This window comes from Bombina bombina, chromosome 12 (genome assembly GCF_027579735.1).
Source record: "Bombina bombina isolate aBomBom1 chromosome 12, aBomBom1.pri, whole genome shotgun sequence".
Lineage (NCBI taxonomy): Eukaryota > Metazoa > Chordata > Amphibia > Anura > Bombinatoridae > Bombina > Bombina bombina.
In genome coordinates this window covers 5,557,145-5,580,133 of record NC_069510.1, presented here as the reverse complement: position 1 = coordinate 5,580,133, position 22,989 = coordinate 5,557,145, and the positions used below count along the sequence as shown (strand labels likewise).

General features: G+C 37.7%; 1 protein-coding gene across 1 annotated transcript in view; it reads left to right on the top strand.

Annotated features, from left to right (window-relative positions):
* LOC128642591 (protein CutA homolog) overlaps window positions 1-22,989 on the top strand; it is a 177,559-nt gene that overhangs the window by 134,352 nt on the left and 20,218 nt on the right. Inside the window, exon 5 of the mRNA XM_053695360.1 lies at window positions 16,809-16,858. Within this exon, the coding sequence (XP_053551335.1) occupies window positions 16,809-16,858 (50 nt within the window). The remainder of the gene's footprint in view (window positions 1-16,808; window positions 16,859-22,989) is intronic.

Sequence of the window (22,989 nt, the reverse complement as noted above, 5' to 3'; positions counted from 1 at the left end):
CAGATCTATTTCTGGAAGTCCCCAGATTTGAACAACCTGAAGAAATACTTCTGGGTGAAGAGACCATTCGCCCGGATGTAATGTTTGGCGACTGAGATAATCCGCTTCCCAATTGTCTATACCTGGGATGTGAACCGCAGAAATTAGACAGGAGCTGGATTCCGCCCATACAAGTATTTGAGATACTTCTTTCATAGCCAGAGGACTGTGAGTCCCTCCTTGATGATTGACATGCCACGGTTGTGACATTGTCCGTCTGAAAACAAATGAACGACTCTCTCTTTAGAAGTGGCCACGACTGAAGAGCTCTGAAAATCGCACAGAGTTCCAAAATGTTGATTGGTAATCTCGCCTCCTGAGATTCCCAAACCCCCTGCGCTGTCAGAGACCCCCATACAGCTCCCCAACCTGTCAGACTTGCATCTGTTGAGATCACAGTCCAGGTCGGAAGAACAAAAGAAGCCCCCTGAACTAAACGATGGTGGTCTGTCCACCACGTCAGAGAGTGTCGTACATTCGGTTTTAAAGATATTAATTGTGATATCTTTGTATAATCCCTGCACCACTGGTTCAGCATACAGAGCTGAAGAGGTCGCATGTGAAAACGAGCAAAGGGGATCGCGTCCGATGCAGCAGTCATAAGACCTAGAATTTCCATGCATAAGGCTACCGAAGGGAATGATTGAGACTGAAGGTTTCGACAAGCTGAAACCAATTTCAGACGTCTCTTGTCCGTCAACGACAGAGTCATGGACACTGAATCTATCTGGAAACCTAAAAAGGTTACCCTCGTCTGAGGAATCAACAAACTCTTTGGTAAATTGATCCTCCAACCATGTTCTTGAAGAAACGATACAAGTCGATTCGTATGAGATTCTGCTAAATGTGAAGACTGAGCAAGTACCAAGATATCGTCCAAATAAGGAAATACCACAATACCCTGTTCTCTGATTACAGATAGTAGAGCACCGAGAACCTTTGTAAAAATCCTTAGAGCTGTTGCTAGGCCAAACGGCAGAACCACAAACTGGTAATGCTTGTCTAGAAAAGAGAATCTCAGAAACTGAAAGTGATCTGGATGAATTGGAATATGCAGATATGCATCTTGTAAATCTATTGTGGACATATAATGCCCTTGCTGAACAAAAGGCAGAATAGTCCTTATAGTTACCATTTTGAATGTTGGTATTCTTACATAACGATTCAATATTTTTAAATCCAGTACTGGTCTGAAGGAATTCTCCTTCTTTGGTACAATGAATAGATTTGAGTAAAACCCCAGACCCTGTTCCAGAACTGGAACTGGCACAATTACTCCAGCCAACTCTAGATCTGAAACACATTTCAGAAACGCTTGAGCCTTCACTGGATTTATTGGAACGCGAGAAAGAAAAAATCTTCTTGCAGGAGGCCTTATCTTGAAACCTATTCTGTACCCTTGAGAAACAATGTTCTGAATCCAAAGACTGTGAATCAAATTGATCCAAATTTCTTTGAAAAATCGTAATCTGCCCCCTACCAGCTGGGCTGGAATGAGGGCCGCACCTTCATGTGGACTTGGGAGCTGGCTTTGGCTTTCTAAAAGGCTTGGATTTATTCCAGACTGGAGATGGTTTCCAAACTGATACAGCTCCTGTAGGGGAAGGATCAGGCTTTTGTTCCTTATTATGACGAAAGGAACGAAAACGATTAGCAGCCCTATATTTACCTTTAGATTTTTTATCTTGTGAAAAAAAGTTCCTTTCCCCCCAGTAACAGTTGAAATAATAGAATCCAACTGTGAAACAAACAATTTATTACCTTGAAAAGAAAGGGAAAGCAAAGTTGACTTAGGAGACATATCAGCATTCCAAGTTTTAAGCCATAAAGCTCTTCTAGCTAAAATAGCTAAAGACATATACCTGACATCAACCCTAATGATGTCAAAGATGGCATCACAAATAAAGTTATTAGCATGTTGAAGAAGATTAACAATGCTATGAGTATTATGATCTGTTACTTGTTGTGCTAAAGCCTCCAACCAGAAAGTTGAAGCTGCAGCAACATCCGCCAAAGATATAGCAGGTCTAAGGAGATTACCTGAACATAAATAAGCTTTTCTTAGAAAGGAATCAATTTTCCTATCTAAAGGATCCTTAAAGGAAGTACTATCTGCCGTAGGAATAGTAGTACGTTTAGCAAGAGTAGAGATAGCCCCATCAACCTTAGGGATTTTGTCCCAAAACTCTAATCTGTCAGATGGTACAGGATATAATTTCTTAAACCGTTTAGAAGGAGTAAATTAATTACCCAGATTATTCCATTCCCTGGAAATTACTTCAGAAATAGCATCAGGGACGGGAAAAACCTCCGGAATAACTACAGGAGGTTTAAAAACCGTATTTAAACGTTTAGATTTAGTATCAAGAGGACCAGATTCCTCTATTTCTAATGCAATTAAGACTTCTTTAAGTAAAGAACGAATAAATTCCATTTTAAATAAATATGAAGATTTATCAGTGTCAATCTCTGAAACAGAATCCTCTGAACCAGACAAATCATCATCAGAAACAGAATCAGAATGATGATGTTCATTTAAAAATTCATCTGGAAAATGAGAAGTTTTTAAAAGACCTTTTACGTTTACTGGAAGGAGGAATAACAGACATAGCCTTCCTAATAGATTTAGAAACAAAATCTCTTATATTAACAGGAACACCCTGAGTATTAGATGTTGATGGAACAGCAACAGGTAATGGAACATTACTAAAGGAAATATCTGCATTAGCAAGTTTATCATGACATTCATCACAAACAACAGCCGGAGGGACAGTTACCACAAGTTTACAACAAATACACTTAACTTTGGTAGATCCAGCATCAGGCAGCGATTTTCCAGAAGTAGCTTCTGATTCAGGGTCAATCTGAGACATCTTGCAATATGTAATAGAAAAAACAACATATAAAGCAAAATTTATCAAATTCCTTAAATGACAGTTTCAGGAATGGGAAAAAATGCCAATGAACAAGCTTCTAGCAACCAGAAGCAAATAAACAACTAGACTTAAATAATGTGGAGACAATAATGACGCCCATATTCTTTAGCGCCAAAAAAGACGCCCACATTATTTGGCGCTTAAATGCTTTTGGCGCCAAAAATGACGCCACATCCGGTGACGCCGTCATTTTTAGCGTGAAAACATCAAAAATATGACGCAACTTCCGGCGACAAGTATGACGCCGGAAATGACAAAGAAAATTTTTGCGCCAAAAAAGTCTGCGCCAAGAATGACGCAATAAAATGAAGCATTTTCAGCCCCCGCGAGCCTAACAGCCCACAGGAAAATAAGTCAAATTTAAGGTAAGAAAAATTGATTTATTCATATGCATTATCCCAAATAATGAAACTGACTGTCTGAAATAAGGAATATCGAACATCCTGAATCAAGGCAAATAAATGTTTAAACACATATATTTAGAACTTTATATAAAAGTGCCCAACCATAGCTTAGAGTGTCACAAAAAATAAGACTTACTTACCCCAGGACACTCATCTACATATAGTAGAAAGCCAAACCAGTACTGAAACGAGAATCAGCAGAGGTAATGGTATATATATAAGAGTATATCGTCGATCTGAAAAGGGAGGTAAGAGATGAATCTCTACGACCGATAACAGAGAACCTATGAAATAGATCCCGTAGAAGGAGATCATTGAATTCAAATAGGCAATACTCTCTTCACATCCCTCTGACATTCACTGCACACTGAGAGGAAAACCAGGCTCCAGCCTGCTGCGAAGCGCATATCAACGAAGAATCTAGCACAAACTTACTTTACCACCTCCACGGGAGGCAAAGTTTGTAAAACTGATTTGTGGGTGTGGTGAGGGGTGTATTTATAGGCATTTTGAGGTTTGGGAAACTTTGCCCCTCCTGGTAGGAATGTATATACCATACGTCACTAGCTCATGGACTCTTGCTAATTACATGAAAGAAATCTGATTGGCTGATGCAATCAGCCAATCAGATTGAAGTTCAATCCGATTGGCTGATCCAATCAGCCAATCGTATTGAACTTGCATTCTATTGGCTGATCGGAACAGGGTACATTCCTCTTCCATGGATAGTAGTGGTTACTCGTAAAATCGAGATAACTGTTACAATCCACCCCCTTGAAATGAGTACTAGTGATAACTTTGTTGTTCTCAAAGAAAAGGTTCAAAGACATTATATGTTCTCTTCATGTACGCTTTTTTAATGTGTTTTTATTATATAGTATACATATATTTAGATGAATTAGTTGTGCTTTGTAGAAGAATGTAGATATACTGCATATCATATGTACGGATATGAATTTGGCAGGTATATGGAATATATAATATACACAACATAATGTTTATATTGATATGAATTTAGAAAGTATTTTAACATGCAATACGTGTAATACTGGTAGTATAGAGTATGTATACATATGCTTGATTAATTGTTTATTTAAAATTTGACCAAGAAATTATATGTCAAACATTTTGCGATATATTACTTGTTAGAAGTCGCTAAGGCGTGTGACGTCAATTGTGTAATTTTGGGAGTGTATTGAAACTCAATATCCTATTGGTTAGAGGGGGCACTTAAAAAGCAGGTTTTTTAGAGTATATTTACAGCCTTGTGAAACGCCTCTGTGCAGCCAAGAAACGCGTTGCTGGATTTTAACTTTTTAATACAACTGTTTTATGTATGTACCCCTGCTGGATTTGATCTCCCTTTATTTTGGACTGTAACGCACATACAATTAGCTCTTGAAACGAGCAAGGACTCGGGCCACAACAGGGCGCACTATATCCACACACCCCCTTCAGCATCTGTGGTGATTGGATATCCCATGGGAAGGCATTGGCGCCGGTTTGCTCCGGATTGGTGGAAGGGTTCACGTGACCGGCTGGTGGCCATTGCTGTGTGTTGTCTGCTGGGCGACTGTGAGGTCCCAGCTTGCGATTTTGGGCATTTTTAAGTGCCGTTTCGTTTGTGAGTACCAACGTGTTATCCTTTCATTGTATGTCCTAACCTGACGATATCACCTTATTGGCGCCTTCTTGTTCTCTTTAGCTCCACCTTCCTGTTGCAGGCAGTTACTGTTACGGTTGCCTCCAGGCTGGCTGGAAGTTGGACCGTAGAAAAGGATGCTCCTAGCACTCACCAAAGGAGCAGCAGCACCGTAGACTCTATAACTGCTGCGTAGCCACCATAAGTAACGCAGACTCTATGAACCACCGCTGCTGGGCTGGTATCTCGCCGTCTGCTCTGCGCCCTGGACCTACGACCAGGCTCCAGTAGGTGAACCTCTTCCTTCTGTAGCAATCCCTGTAGCTAAGGGAGTATGAAAAACATAGCAATCCCTGTAGTGATTATAGCTGAAGCTGTCCCCTACAAACATGAGTCAAAGCTGCAAGTTAGAGGGTCAGATATAGGTCTGAAGTGCTGGAGCACACAGCCTGCTTTTTATTGAGGTTACATGCAAACAGGACACTCTCAGGGGGAGGCATAAAATCCCCCATCACACATTTGATATTAGATAGAGAGACACTCCCTTTGACAGGCCACAACATTTACTTCAGCAGATAACATTACACACAATAAAACAATGCAGTCCACCTTATCAATACTAGTCTGATTAGACAATGGGAAAGTTTATCACTAAACCTAATTAGAGCTGATCCCAGCAGACTTGTATTTAGAATAGGTTTCTTGAAGCTGAACAAAATTTAACTCTTAATGGCACACAATGAAACTGAACCAAGTGGGAGAAAGCCAGGGACAAGTCATTTCACAGGTCTGGGGACATAGTCTTAAAGGGGCATTGTTCATCAAAGTCACAATATGTCCCCAGATGGTTCTTAAAGGGCCATACACACCCAATAAAAGTTAATATGTTCTCAGGGGCACAATCCTCCAGGGGCCATAGTCATGAGGAAGGAGGCTGGCAAATAGGCTTCTCCAAAATCCAGGGAAGCAGGGCAATTTTCCATTTAAAGGGCCAGTTATAAATAGCAGTTTGTAACATATCTCCCCTTTTGGAGGGAGACTAACCAGGCACCTGACCTTCTGTCGGTCAGTGCCTAAGTTAGTCTTGCAACCCACCCACAAATAAACATTAGCAGCAAAGTAGCCCCCCCCACAATAAGTAGTACTGGCCTGTAGGTTCCAGGTTATAGGATGAAAGGGTAGCATCCTCTGCCTTCCTGGCGCAGCTGGGCAAATAGCTGATGGTACTTGGGGGGCAGAGGCCAGCGGCACTCTGCCCTGGTGCCAGCGCTTCTGCTGGGGTGAGGGGTTTGCAGGCCAGACCTGTAACAAGGGGGTCTGTAGGGCAGAGGCCAGCAGCGCTCTGTCCTGATGCCAGCTCTTCTGCTGGGGGAATTGGGGCATAGTCCTGCCCGGTGGCAAAGGGAACGTGGGGGTCAGTGGGGGTTAACATCTCCACTGTTAACCCTGGGCCCAAGTTAGGAGTTAGCTGGGGAGGGGGAGATTGGCTTACCTCCTCCTCCTGATACTCCGGTGGCCGTTGGGAAGGGAGGTCAATGCTCTCCGCTTCCTGTGGAACATGCTGCGGCTGGGGAGAGAGACCGGTTGTCTCCTCTCCCTGGAAGACACACTCCGGCTGGGGAGGGAGGTCGATGCTCTCCCCTCCCTGTAGCTGGGTCTGTCGCTGGGGATCTGGGCCGCCTGCCCAGCATCCCTGTAGGGCCGGTAGAGAGACTGCGGTCCCATCTCCACCTGCCTGCTGGGGGTCCTCCCAGGACCAGTCTATGAGGCCTGCTGCCTCTGGTATCTCTGGTTGGGGAAGGAGACTGGTTGTCTCTTCCCTCTGCACAGTATACTGCCGCTGGGGAGGGAGGTCGCTGCTCTCCTCTCCCTTACATACTTCCAGCCGCTGGGGAATGGAGTCTGGGCTCACAATTCCCTGCATATTCCTCTGCTGCTGGGGGACAGGACCAACTGTCTCTGCCCCCTGTAACTCAGCCTGCCGCTGGGGAATGGAGTCTGGGCTCCCAATTCCCTGCATATTCCTCTGCTGCTGGGGGACAGGACCAACTGTCTCTGCCCCCTGTAACTCATTTTCTCGCTGGAGAGTAGGTGTCCATACCCCCAAACTCCACAGTTGGCGCTCAAAGGCTCGTGCCGCTTCGTTCTCAGTAGCCAATTCCCGGATGAGGCGACTGACTACCTCCTGCGCAGGGTCTGGACCATATCGGACTAGCCGCCTCTTTACCTCTGGAACGAAATCCGCGCCCTCATAGCGACGGATCAGGTTGAGGTGCTCTTCACAGGGTTCTGACCAGTATCTTGTCAGCTCCATGCTGCTGTAGGTAGGGACGCTGCGCAGTGGCTAGCGTTGCCCTCAATAACTTTCCTACGATACCAGTGCTGTTGTGGTGCTGCTCCTTGCGCTAGGACGCCAATCCCACCGCTGCCGCCAAATGTTACGGTTGCCTCCAGGCTGGCTGGAAGTTGGACCGTAGAAAAGGATGCTCCTAGCGCTCACCAAAGGAGCAGCAGCACCGTAGACTCTATAACTGCTGCGTAGCCACCATAAGTAACGCAGACTCTATGAACCACCGCTGCTGGGCTGGTATCTCGCCGTCTGCTCTGCGCCCTGGACCTACGACCAGGCTCCAGTAGGTGAACCTCTTCCTTCTGTAGCAATCCCTGTAGCTAAGGGAGTATGAAAAACATAGCAATCCCTGTAGTGATTATAGCTGAAGCTGTCCCCTACAAACATGAGTCAAAGCTGCAAGTTAGAGGGTCAGAAATAGGTCTGAAGTGCTGGAGCACACAGCCTGCTTTTTATTGAGGTTACATGCAAACAGGACACTCTCAGGGGGAGGCATAAAATCCCCCATCACACATTTGATATTAGATAGAGAGACACTCCCTTTGACAGGCCACAACATTTACTTCAGCAGATAACATTACACACAATAAAACAATGCTGTCCACCTTATCAATACTAGTCTGATTAGACAATGGGAAAGTTTATCACTAAACCTAATTAGAGCTGATCCCAGCAGATTTGTATTTAGAATAGGTTTCTTGAAGCTGAACAAAATTTAACTCTTAATGGCACACCATGAAACTGAACCAAGTGGGAGAAAGCGAGGGACAAGTCATTTCACAGGTCTGGGGACATAGTCTTAAAGGGGCATTGTTCATCAAAGTCACAATATGTCCCCAGATGGTTCTTAAAGGGCCATACACACCCAATAAAAGTTAATATGTTCTCAGGGGCACAATCCTCCAGGGGCCATAGTCATGAGGAAGGAGGCTGGCAAATAGGCTTCTCCAAAATCCAGGGAAGCAGGGCAATTTTCCATTTAAAGGGCCAGTTATAAATAGCAGTTTGTAACAGTTACCTCATCAGCACTACTATAAAAGGCAGCCTCACAGACCACTCCCTGCCCTGACATTGTGGTTCTAGCAGTCTGTTAGTGCTCTGACCTTGTCTGGTTTCCTGATTTTTTTCCTCTGATTCCTGAATTCAGCTTGCCTCCTGACAACTCTCTTCAATTTCTCTTTTCTTTGATAAACAATCAGACGTCTATTCTGGTATACCGACCTTGGCCTTGTCTCTTGGCTACTTTAACAAATTATCCCTGTATTTGGTGACTTATCACACTGTTCTCGGGTATCTGACTCTCGACTTGTCTCCTGGCTATTCTCTCATCACCAGCCTGTCTCTGTTACCTGTTATCCTGTTTCACCATCCTGCCTTCTCTGGTATACTACTCCTGTACCTAAGTCCTGCAGTGGGCACTTGCCATGTCCCAGTATCCAGCTGCTACATTCAAGCTCAGCAGTGGGTATCTGCCAAGTACCATTCTCCAGCTACTGCACCCAAGCTCTACAGAGGGTGTCTGTCGAGTTCCCATATCCAGTTCCTGGTGTTCAAGAGCTGCAGAGGGTGTCTGTCAAGTTCCTATATCCATTTCCTGTGTCCAAGCTCTACAGAGGGTGTCTGTTAAGTTCCTATATCCAGTTCCTGTACCCAAGCTCTGCAGAGGGTGTCTGTCAAGTTCCTATATCCAGTTCCTGTGTCCAAGCTCTACAGAGGGTGTCTTAAGTTCCTATATCCAGTTCCTGTACCCAAGCGTTGCAGAGGGTGTCTGTTAACACAGGAACTGGATATAGGAACTTAACAGACACTCTCTGCAGAGCTCGGAAACAGGAACTGGATATAGGAACTTAACAGACACCCTCTGTAGAGCTAAGGTACAGGAGATGGATATAGGAACTTAACAGACACCCTCTGCAGAGCTTGGACACAGGAACTGGATATAGGAACTTAACAGACACCCTCTGCAGTGCTTGCACACAGGAACTGGATATAGGAACTTAACAGACACCCTCTGCAGTGCTTGCACACAGGAACTGGATATAGGAACTTAACAGACACCCTCTGCAGAGCTTGGGTACAGGAACTGGATATAGGAACTTAACAGACACCCTCTGCAGAGCTGCAGAGCTTGGGTACAGAAACTGGACATGGGAACTTGACAGACACCCTCTGCAGAGCTTGGACACAGGAACTGGATATAGGAACTTAACAGACACCCTCTGCAGAGCTTGCACACAGGAACTGGATATAGGAACTTAACAGAAACCCTCTGCATAGCTTGTTTACAGGAACTGGATATGGGAACTTAACAGACACCCTCTGCATAGCTTGTTTACAGGAACTGGATATGGGAACTTAACAGACACCCTCTGCAGAGCTTGCACACAGGAACTGGATATAGGAACTTAACAGACACCCTCTGCAGAGCTTGCACACAGGAACTGGATATAGGAACTTAACAGACACCCTCTGCATAGCTTGTTTACAGGAACTGGATATGGGAACTTAACAGACACCCTCTGCATAGCTTGTTTACAGGAACTGGATATGGGAACTTAACAGACACCCTCTGCATAGCTTGTTTACAGGAACTGGATATGGGAACTTAACAGACACCCTCTGCAGAGCTTGCACACAGGAACTGGATATAGGAACTTAACAGAAACCCTCTGCAGAGCTTGCACACAGGAACTGGATATAGGAAATTAACAGACACCCTCTGCAGAGCTTGGGTACAGGAGTAGCTCTGCAGAGGGTGTCTGTTAACTTCCCATATCCAGTTCCTGGTGTTCAAGAGCTGCAGAGGGTGTCTGTTAAGTTCCTATATCCAGTTCCGTACCCAAGCTCTGCAGAGGATGTCTGTTAAGTTCCTATATCCAGTTCCGTACCCAAGCTCTGCAGAGGGTTTCTGTTAAGTTCCTATAACCATTTCCTGTACCCAAGCTCTGCAGAGAGTGTCTGTTAAGTTCCTATATCCAGTTCTTGTACCCAAGCTCTGCAGAGAGTGTCTGTTAAGTTCCTATATCCAGTTCCGTACCCAAGCTCTGCAGAGGGTGTCTGTTAAGTTCCTATATCCAGTTCCTGTGTCCAAGCTCTACAGAGGGTGTCTGTAGCTCTGCAGAGGGTGTCTGTTAAGTTCCTATATCCAGTTCCTGTGTGCAAGCTCTGCAGAGGGTGTCTGTCAAGTTCCTATATCCAGTTCCTGTACCCAAGCTCTGCAGAGGGTGTCTGTTAAGTTCCTATATCCAGTTCCTGTACCCAAGCTCTGCAGAGGGTGTCTGTTAAGTTCCTATATCCAGTTCCTGTACCCAAGCTCTGCAGAGGGTGTCCGTCAAGTTCCTATATCCAGTTCCTGTACCCAAGCTCTGCAGAGGGTGTCTGTTAAGTTCCTATATCCAGTTCCTGTACCCAAGTTCTGCAGAGGGTGTCTGTTAAGTTCCTATATCCAGTTCCTGTACCCAAGTTCTGCAGAGGGTGTCTGTTAAGTTCCTATATCCAGTTCCTGTACCCAAGCTCTGCAGAGGGTGTCCGTCAAGTTCCTATATCCAGTTCCTGTGTCCAAGCTCTGCAGAGGGTGTCTGTTAAGTTCCTAAATCCAGTTCCTGTGTCCAAGCTCTGCAGAGGGTGTCTGTTAAGTCCCCATATCCAGTTCCTGTGTCCAAGCTCTGCAGAGGGTGTCTGTTAAGTTCCTATATCCATCTCCTGTACCTTAGCTCTACAGAGGGTGTCTGTTAAGTTCCTATATCCAGTTCCTGTGTGCAAGCTCTGCAGAGGGTGTCTGTTAAGTTCCTATATCCAGTTCCTGTACCCAAGCTCTGCAGAGGGTGTCTGTTAAGTTCCTATATCCAGTTCCTGTACCCAAGCTCTGCAGAGGGTGTCTGTTAAGTTCCTATATCCAGTTCCTGTGTACAAGCTCTGCAGAGGGTGTCTGTTAAGTCCCCATATCCAGTTCCTGTGTCCAAGCTCTGCAGAGGGTGTCTGTTAAGTTCCTATATCCATCTCCTGTACCTTAGCTCTACAGAGGGTGTCTGTTAAGTTCCTATATCCAGTTCCTGTGTCCAAGCTCTGCAGAGAGTGTCTGTTAAGTTCCTATATCCAGTTCCTGTGTCCAAGCTCTGCACAGGGTGTCTGTTAAGTTCCTATATCCAGTTCTGTACCCAAGCTCTGCAGAGGGTGTCTGTTAAGTTCCTATATCCAGTTCCTGTGTGCATGCTCTGCAGAGTGTGTCTGTTAAGTTCCTATATCCAGTTCCTGTGTGCAAGCTCTGCAGAGGGTGTCTGTTAAGTTCCTATATCCAGTTCCTGTGTGCAAGCTCTGCAGAGTGTGTCTGTTAAGTTCCTATATCCAGTTCCTGTGTGCAAACTCTGCAGAGGGTGTCTGTTAAGTTCCTATATCCATCTCCTGTACCATAGCTCTACAGAGGGTGTCTGTTAAGTTCCTATATCCAGTTCCTGTACCCAAGCTCTGCAGAGGGTGTCTGTTAAGTTCCTATATCCAGTTCCTGTACCCAAGCTCTGCAGAGGGTGTCTGTTAAGTTCCTAAATCCAGTTCCGTACCCAAGCTCTGCAGAGGGTGTCTGTTAAGTTCCTATATCCATCTCCTGTACCATAGCTCTACAGAGGGTGTCTGTTAAGTTCCTATATCCAGTTCCTGTAACCAAAGTTCTGCAGAGGGTGTCTGTTAAGTTCCTATATCCAGTTCCTGTGTGCAAGCTCTGCAGAGTGTGTCTGTTAAGTTCCTATATCCAGTTCCTGTGTGCAAGCTCTGCAGAGGGTGTCTGTTAAGTTCCTATATCCAGTTCCTGTACCCAAGCTCTGCAGAGGGTGTCTGTTAAGTTCCTATATCCAGTTCCTGTGTGCAAGCTCTGCAGAGTGTGTCTGTTAAGTTCCTATATCCAGTTCCTGTGTGCAAGCTCTGCAGAGGGTGTCTGTTAAGTTCCTATATCCATCTCCTGTACCTTAGCTCTACAGAGGGTGTCTGTTAAGTTCCTATATCCAGTTCCTGTACCCAAGCTCTGCAGAGGGTGTCTGTTAAGTTTATGTATCCATCTCCTGCACCTTAGCTCTACAGACGTTATCTGCCAAGCGTCAGTCTCCAGTTCCTGCGTAAAAGCTCTGCAGAGGATATCTGCTAAGTGCAAGCAAATGGTGGTGTCAGGGGATAATTTATACTTTAAGGGGACCTATGAAGAATCTGCATTTGGTTATAAAAAATATTTCACATTCGCCTAGATTTCCAGTTTTACTCTAAACAGGGTGCAAAAATAACGCCAAAAAAATTGCATTTCACTCTCTCACTGAAAAGCCTCCTTGTGCGTGCGATATGGTGGCGTTAAGCTCCATACCGCACAAAAGCAGAGGGCTGATTTGATGTGCTCGTGCACACTTTCCCCCATAGACATCAATGGGGAGAAAGTGTTAGAAAAAAACCTAACACATGAAGCGTGGAATGGTGATCGCTATAATGCAACCCCATTGATGTCTATGGGGGAAAGAAAGGTACTAACAACCTAACATAAATCCCTAGTCTAAACACCCCTAATTCACCACCCAGACACTAAAGTGAATAACCCCTAATCCGCCGCTCCCAGACACTAAATAAAAGTAATTAATCACTAATCCACCGACATCGCTGACACTAATAAAAGATATTAACCCCTAGTCCGCTGCTCCCCAACTTTGCCAACACTAAATAAAGTTATTAACCCCTAATTCATTGCTCCCTGACATCGCTAATACAAAATAAAAGTTATTAACCCCTAATCCGCCGCCCCCAATAAAAGTTATTAACCCCCTAATCCGCCACTCCCCAACATCGCCAACACTAAATAAAGTGATTAACCCCTAATCCGCCACTCCCCGACATCGCCAAAACAAAATAAAGTGATTAACCCCTAAACCTCAGACCTCCCACATTGCCGCCACTAAATAAACCTATTAACCCCTAAACCTCCAGCCCCCCACATCGCAAAACACTAAATTAAACTATTAACCCCTAAACCTAAAACCCCACCTAACTTTAAATTAAAATGACAATATAACTATATTTAAATAAATACTTAGGTTTATTTTTATTTCACAGCTAACATTAAACTATAAATTAACCTAACCTTACTATTCTAATAAAATAAAAAAAAACTACCAATTAAAAATCCTTAATTACAAATTAAAAAAAAAAAAATAATCGTACAAAAAAATTAAAAAAATCTAACATTACAAAATAAACACTAAAATTACAAAAAATAATAAACAAAATGATCAAAAATAAAAACAATTACACCTAATCTAATAGCCCAAAAAAAAAAAAAAAAAAAAAAGCCCCCTAGCCTACAATAAACTACCAATAGCCCTTAAAAGGGCCTTTTGTAGGGCATTGTCCTTATATCCAAAAAAAGTATTTTTCCAGCCACCAGTTAAACTTTAAAAAGACCTTTATTCAGGGTTATACAGGGTCCATCATATCAACAACGTTTCAAACCTATGGCAGGTTCTTAATCTTAATCAGACATGATTAAGAACCTGGCATAGGTTTGAAACGTTGTTGATATGATGGACCCTGTAAGAAATGAATAAAGGTCTTTTTAAAGTTTAACTGGTGGCTGGAAAAATACTTTTTTTGGATATACATTGGGGTCTGGCTAACCCTTTTCCCGTGCCCCAGAAGGAAAATAGGTGCTGTCTTTCATTATCATATTCACAATACATTGTCCTTATATAACATCTCTTTTACCTGAAAAAAATTACAAAATCCCCCCAACAGTAAAACCCCCCACCCAACCAACCCCCCAAAATAACAAACCTAACTCTAAAAAAAACCTAAGCTACCCATTGCCCCTAAAGGGGCATTTGTATGGGCTTGGCCCTTAAAAGAGCAATTAGCTCTTTTACAATTGCCCAAAGCCCTAATATTAAAAAAAAATAACACACAAAAAAACAAAAAACAAAACAAAAACCTGACACTAACCCCATAAAATCTACTTACGGTTCCTGAAGTCCGGACATCCATCTTCATGCAGGCGGCGACATATTTATCCATCTCGGGGACGTCTTCTATCTTCCTCCAGGCGGCGCGGAGCAGAGCTATCCTGGAAGCCGATGCCATCCTTTATTATAGTGTCAGCAATGTCGGGTATCAGCGGTTTTGGGGTTAATATATTGAAATAGTGTTGACGATGTGGGTGGGCAGCAGATTAAGGGTTAATAAATTTATTTAATAGGTTGCGATGTGGGTGGGCGGCAGATAAGGGGTTAATAAGTTTAATATAGTGTTTGTGATGTGGGATGATGGTGGTTTAGGGGTTAATAGGAAGTTTATGGGTGTTAGTGTACTTTGTAATATTTTAGTTATGAGTTTTGTGAAACATTTTTGTTTTGCAAAATCTATAACTAATGATGTCAGATGGCGGTATGGATCGTGTCGGTATAGGCTGTAATGCAAGCATTTTAGCCGGACCGCACAACCTGTAATACCGGCGCTATGAAAATCCCACACTCAAACAACATTTTTTTGAGTGCGGAATATGTTGCGCAATAGGCTAAAATGCTTGCGTTACAGCTATACCACCGCGACTCATAATATGCGTTCCTGGCCACTCCAGCATAATGGCCATTTTTTCAGCGTTAAAAGCCGTAACGCAAAACCCGTAATCTAGGTGATTAATATTAAAATCAGTTTTTATAACTCGAAGTTCTTATAAAACACAATTCTCCTTCGTGTTCCTGTTGCTTAAAGTGATGGTAAACTCTCCCCTTTTATAAAATCAGATCTGGAATGTAAGCCTATTTTAGATGGAGTTTAATTCATTAGCTGTAATGAAGATGCAGTATAACATGCTTTTTAATATAGATATGAAATTCAAATACTGCATGCTCCTCCGCCCACTTCAAAAGTAACATTTTCTGTGAGCTAACAGATTGAATTGTTGTCCAATCAGCGCTCTCCCCATATGGCACTTTTGTTGTAGCTAGAGCATTGATTGGAGAGTAATTCAATCATTTAGCTGACAGGAAAATTGACTTTTGAAGTGGGTGGTGTAACGTGGGGTATTTGAATTTCATATCTATATTAATAACTAAGTTATAGCGCATCTTCATTACAGCTAATGAATTAAACTCCATCTAAAATAGCGCTTACATTCCAGATCTGATTTCAAAAAGGGGAGAGTTTACCATCACTTTAAGTACAAATCAGGCCAGATTACAAGTGTTATGAAGCGATATCATCATGAGGCACAATTCATATGGCTTGCGTTTAGTGGATGCAGTAGTGTAATTGGTTATTCATGTTGGATAGCGCAGCTGGGTTTTAATCTTGGATAATAGACTTTTATGACGGCCCACACTGGACTATACTAGGAATGGAACGCTAACTGTTGTGCCTGAGCGAAAAGGGGTTTATTATGGGTGTTTGCGCACGATCGGGTTGATTGACACCCCCTGCTAGCGGCCGATTGCCCGCGAGTCTGCAGGGGGCGGCATTCACAAGAACTGCTGGTGCAATGATAAATTATCAATGTGCAGCGGACATGATCTGCAATATCGGATCACGTCTGCTCGCACATTAATAAATAGGCCCCTATATAATAACAAATATTTAAAGAAAAAGTTATAATGGCTCAAAGATATGAAGTCTCAGGTGATGGTAAATGTCTTTAACAGAGATTTATTCATACATGTCTAGAGATACAGACAGACGGACATAAATGTCATTCTATGCATTACATCCCAGACATTACAGCCTTATATGCTGCTAGTTTGATCTGCGCAGGATCTCATTAATAGCTGTCTGTAATTGGCCATAGCAGAGGAGAGAAGTTAAACACATTTAGTTTAGAATATTTATTTTATGTACAGACCTTTTGCACTGTGATGACTCATTTCTGATGCACACATAGAAATACTCACTTTGTTCCCTTGGTATCCAGTGTTGAACAGCATATCTGTGTAGGATCTAGGGCGTGCACGTGGATTGAGCTTTATAGGGCAGCAGAATTTTTAAAGGTTTTTAACAATCACACACAAATTAACAGTGCTAATGGGTGAGACAAATATGTAGACAATGTACTCTACAATAACACTGCAAAAGTATATATATATAGATAGATAGATAGATAGATAGATAAATAGATAGATACAGATAGATAGATATCTCAAACACACAACTAAAATGCTACTTGCACTGAAACAGGATAAGCATTGCACTAGTGTGTCTAGTTACATACTAATGTAGTAACATTTATAACAATATTATATATTGCTGAGTACTAGATAGTAACAGTATTTGCAACAATGTATTACACTGATACAAATATTGTTACAAGTACTGCTACTACCATACAGTGCTTGAGACACATACAGCTGCTTATACAAATGTACCGAGTCAATTAGGGTGTTAAAGGCTGTTTACTTTGTTTAACTGCAACTTGCTTTGTTTTACAGGTAGTGAAAACAAGCACTGCAAAGATTTCCGAATTATCAGGTTACATAAGGTAAGAATCAATATCTTTCACATTGTTATATCACTAGTTTATATCAGCTATATCACTAGTTTATATCAGTTATATCACTAGTTTATATCAGCTATATTACTAGTTTATATCAGCTATATTACTAGTTTATATCAGCTATATTACTAGTTTATATCAGCTATATTACTAGTTTATATCAGTTATATTACTAGTTTATATCAGCTATATTACTAGTTTATATCAGTTATATCACTAGTTTATATCAGCTATATTACTAGTTTATATCAGCTATATCACTAGTTTATATCAGCTATATCACTAGTTTATATCAGCTATATCACTAGTTTATATCAGTTATATCACTAGTTTATATCAGCTATATTACTAGTTTATATCAGCTATATTACTAGTTTATATCAGCTATATTACTAGTTTATATCAGCTATATTACTAGTTTATATCAGTTATATTACTAGTTTATATCAGCTATATTACTAGTTTATATCAGTTATATCACTAGTTTATATCAGTTATATCACTAATTTATATCAGCTATATTACTAGTTTATATCAGCTATATCACTAGTTTATATCAGCTATATTACTAGTTTATATCAGCTATATTACTAGTTTATATCAGCTATATCACTAGTTTATATCAGCTATATTACTAGTTTATATCAGCTATATCACTAGTTTATATCAGCTATATTACTAGTTTATATCAGCTATATCACTAGTTTATATCAGCTATATTACTAGTTTATATCAGCTATATTACTAGTTTATATCAGCTATATTACTAGTTTATATCAGTTATATCACTAGTTTATATCAGCTATATTACTAGTTTATATCAGCTATATTACTAGTTTATATCAGCTATATTACTAGTTTATATCAGCTATATTACTAGTTTATATCAGCTATATCACTAGTTTATATCAGCTATATCACTAGTTTATATCAGCTATATTACTAGTTTATATCAGTTATATCACTAGTTTATATCAGCTATATTACTAGTTTATATCAGCTATATCACTAGTTTATATCAGTTATATCACTAGTTTATATCAGCTATATTACTAGTTTATATCAGCTATATCACTAGTTTATATCAGCTATATCACTAGTTTATATCAGCTATATTACTAGTTTATATCAGCTATATTACTAGTTTATATCAGCTATATCACTAGTTTATATCAGTTATATCACTAGTTTATATCAGCTATATCACTAGTTTATATCAGCTATATTACTAGTTTATATCAGCTATATTACTAGTTTATATCAGCTATATTACTAGTTTATATCAGCTATATCACTAGTTTATATCAGCTATATTACTAGTTTATATCAGCTATATCACTAGTTTATATCAGCTATATTACTAGTTTATATCAGCTATATCACTAGTTTATATCAGCTATATCACTAGTTTATATCAGCTATATTACTAGTTTATATCAGCTATATTACTAGTTTATATCAGCTATATTACTAGTTTATATCAGCTATATTACTAGTTTATATCAGTTATATTACTAGTTTATATCAGCTATATTACTAGTTTATATCAGTTATATCACTAGTTTATATCAGCTATATTACTAGTTTATATCAGCTATATTACTAGTTTATATCAGTTATATTACTAGTTTATATCAGCTATATTACTAGTTTATATCAGCTATATTACTAGTTTATATCAGTTATATTACTAGTTTATATCAGCTATATCACTAGTTTATATCAGCTATATCACTAGTTTATATCAACTATATTACTAGTTTATATCAGCTATATTACTAGTTTATATCAGCTATATCACTAGTTTATATCAGCTATATTACTAGTTTATATCAGTTATATTACTAGTTTATATCAGCTATATCACTAGTTTATATCAGCTATATTACTAGTTTATATCAGCTATATTACTAGTTTATATCAGTTATATTACTAGTTTATATCAGCTATATTACTAGTTTATATCAGCTATATTACTAGTTTATATCAGCTATATCACTAGTTTATATCAGCTATATTACTAGTTTATATCAGCTATATTACTAGTTTATATCAGTTATATTACTAGTTTATATCAGCTATATTACTAGTTTATATCAGTTATATTACTAGTTTATATCAGTTATATCACTAGTTTATATCAGCTATATTACTAGTTTATATCAGCTATATTACTAGTTTATATCAGTTATATTACTAGTTTATATCAGTTATATCACTAGTTTATATCAGCTATATCACTAGTTTATATCAGTTATATTACTAGTTTATATCAGTTATATCACTAGTTTATATCAGCTATATTACTAGTTTATATCAGTTATATTACTAGTTTATATCAGCTATATTACTAGTTTATATCAGTTATATTACTAGTTTATATCAGCTATATCACTAGTTTATATCAGTTATATTACTAGTTTATATCAGCTATATTACTAGTTTATATCAGCTATATTACTAGTTTATATCAGTTATATTACTAGTTTATATCAGCTATATCACTAGTTTATATCAGCTATATTACTAGTTTATATCAGTTATATTACTAGTTTATATCAGCTATATCACTAGTTTATATCAGCTATATTACTAGTTTATATCAGCTATATCACTAGTTTATATCAGCTATATTACTAGTTTATATCAGCTATATCACTAGTTTATATCAGTTATATCACTAGTTTATATCAGCTATATTACTAGTTTATATCAGCTATATCACTAGTTTATATCAGCTATATTACTAGTTTATATCAGCTATATCACTAGTTTATATCAGCTATATTACTAGTTTATATCAGCTATATCACTAGTTTATATCAGCTATATTACTAGTTTATATCAGCTATATTACTAGTTTATATCAGCTATATTACTAGTTTATATCAGCTATATTACTAGTTTATATCAGCTATATCACTAGTTTATATCAGCTATATTACTAGTTTATATCAGTTATATTACTAGTTTATATCAGCTATATCACTAGTTTATATCAGCTATATTACTAGTTTATATCAGCTATATCACTAGTTTATATCAGCTATATCACTAGTTTATATCAGCTATATTACTAGTTTATATCAGCTATATCACTAGTTTATATCAGCTATATCACTAGTTTATATCAGTTATATTACTAGTTTATATCAGCTATATTACTAGTTTATATCAGCTATATCACTAGTTTATATCAGCTATATCACTAGTTTATATCAGCTATATTACTAGTTTATATCAGCTATATTACTAGTTTATATCAGTTATATTACTAGTTTATATCAGCTATATTACTAGTTTATATCAGTTATATTACTAGTTTATATCAGCTATATCACTAGTTTATATCAGCTATATCACTAGTTTATATCAGCTATATTACTAGTTTATATCAGCTATATCACTAGTTTATATCAGCTATATTACTAGTTTATATCAGTTATATTACTAGTTTATATCAGCTATATCACTAGTTTATATCAGCTATATTACTAGTTTATATCAGTTATATTACTAGTTTATATCAGCTATATTACTAGTTTATATCAGCTATATCACTAGTTTATATCAGTTATATTACTAGTTTATATCAGCTATATTACTAGTTTATATCAGTTATATTACTAGTTTATATCAGCTATATTACTAGTTTATATCAGTTATATTACTAGTTTATATCAGCTATATTACTAGTTTATATCAGTTATATTACTAGTTTATATCAGCTATATTACTAGTTTATATCAGCTATATTACTAGTTTATATCAGTTATATTACTAGTTTATATCAGCTATATTACTAGTTTATATCAGTTATATTACTAGTTTATATCAGCTATATTACTAGTTTATATCAGTTATATTACTAGTTTATATCAGCTATATTACTAGTTTATATCAGTTATATTACTAGTTTATATCAGCTATATCACTAGTTTATATCAACTATATTACTAGTTTATATCAGTTATATTACTAGTTTATATCAGCTATATTACTAGTTTATATCAGTTATATTACTAGTTTATATCAGCTATATCACTAGTTTATATCAGCTATATTACTAGTTTATATCAGCTATATCACTAGTTTATATCAGCTATATTACTAGTTTATATCAGCTATATTACTAGTTTATATCAGCTATATTACTAGTTTATATCAGCTATATCACTAGTTTATATCAGCTATATTACTAGTTTATATCAGTTATATCACTAGTTTATATCAGCTATATTACTAGTTTATATCAGTTATATTACTAGTTTATATCAGCTATATTACTAGTTTATATCAGCTATATCACTAGTTTATATCAGTTATATTACTAGTTTATATCAGTTATATCACTAGTTTATATCAGTTATATTACTAGTTTATATCAGCTATATCACTAGTTTATATCAGTTATATTACTAGTTTATATCAGTTATATCACTAGTTTATATCAGTTATATCACTAGTTTATATCAGCTATATTACTAGTTTATATCAGTTATATTACTAGTTTATATCAGTTATATCACTAATTTATATCAGCTATATTACAAATTTATATCAGCTATATCACTAGTTTATATCAGCTATATCACTAGTTTATATCAGCTATATTACTAGTTTATATCAGCTATATCACTAGTTTATATCAGCTATATTACTAGTTTATATCAGTTATATTACTAGTTTATATCAGCTATATTACTAGTTTATATCAGCTATATCACTAGTTTATATCAGTTATATCACTAATTTATATCAGTTATATCACTAGTTTATATCAGCTATATCACTAATTTATATCAGCTATATCACTAGTTTATATCAGTTATATCACTAGTTTATATCAGTTATATTACTAGTTAATATCAGTTATATCACTAGTTTATATCAGCTATATTACTAGTTTATATCAGCTATATCACTAGTTTATATCAGCTATATCACTAGTTTATATCAGTTATATTACTAGTTTATATCAGCTATATTACTAGTTTATATCAGCTATATCACTAGTTTATATCAGTTATATTACTAGTTTATATCAGCTATATTACTAGTTTATATCAGCTATATTACTAGTTTATATCAGTTATATTACTAGTTTATATCAGCTATATTACTAGTTTATATCAGTTATATTACTAGTTTATATCAGCTATATTACTAGTTTATATCAGCTATATTACTAGTTTATATCAGCTATATCACTAGTTTATATCAGTTATATTACTAGTTTATATCAGCTATATTACTAGTTTATATCAGCTATATTACTAGTTTATATCAGTTATATTACTAGTTTATATCAGCTATATCACTAGTTTATATCAGTTATATTACTAGTTTATATCAGCTATATTACTAGTTTATATCAGCTATATTACTAGTTTATATCAGTTATATTACTAGTTTATATCAGCTATATTACTAGTTTATATCAGCTATATTACTAGTTTATATCAGTTATATTACTAGTTTATATCAGCTATATTACTAGTTTATATCAGTTATATTACTAGTTTATATCAACTATATTACTAGTTTATATCAGTTATATTACTAGTTTATATCAGCTATATTACTAGTTTATATCAGTTCTATTACTAGTTTATATCAGCTATATCACTAGTTTATATCAGCTATATTACTAGTTTATATCAGCTATATTACTAGTTTATATCAGCTATATTACTAGTTTATATCAGCTATATCACTAGTTTATATCAGCTATATTACTAGTTTATATCAGTTATATCACTAGTTTATATCAGCTATATTACTAGTTTATATCAGTTATATTACTAGTTTATATCAGCTATATCACTAGTTTATATCAGTTATATTACTAGTTTATATCAGTTATATCACTAGTTTATATCAGCTATATTACTAGTTTATATCAGTTATATTACTAGTTTATATCAGCTATATCACTAGTTTATATCAGCTATATTACTAGTTTATATCAGTTATATCACTAGTTTATATCAGCTATATTACTAGTTTATATCAGCTATATTACTAGTTTATATCAGTTATATTACTAGTTTATATCAGCTATATTACTAGTTTATATCAGCTATATCACTAGTTTATATCAGTTATATTACTAG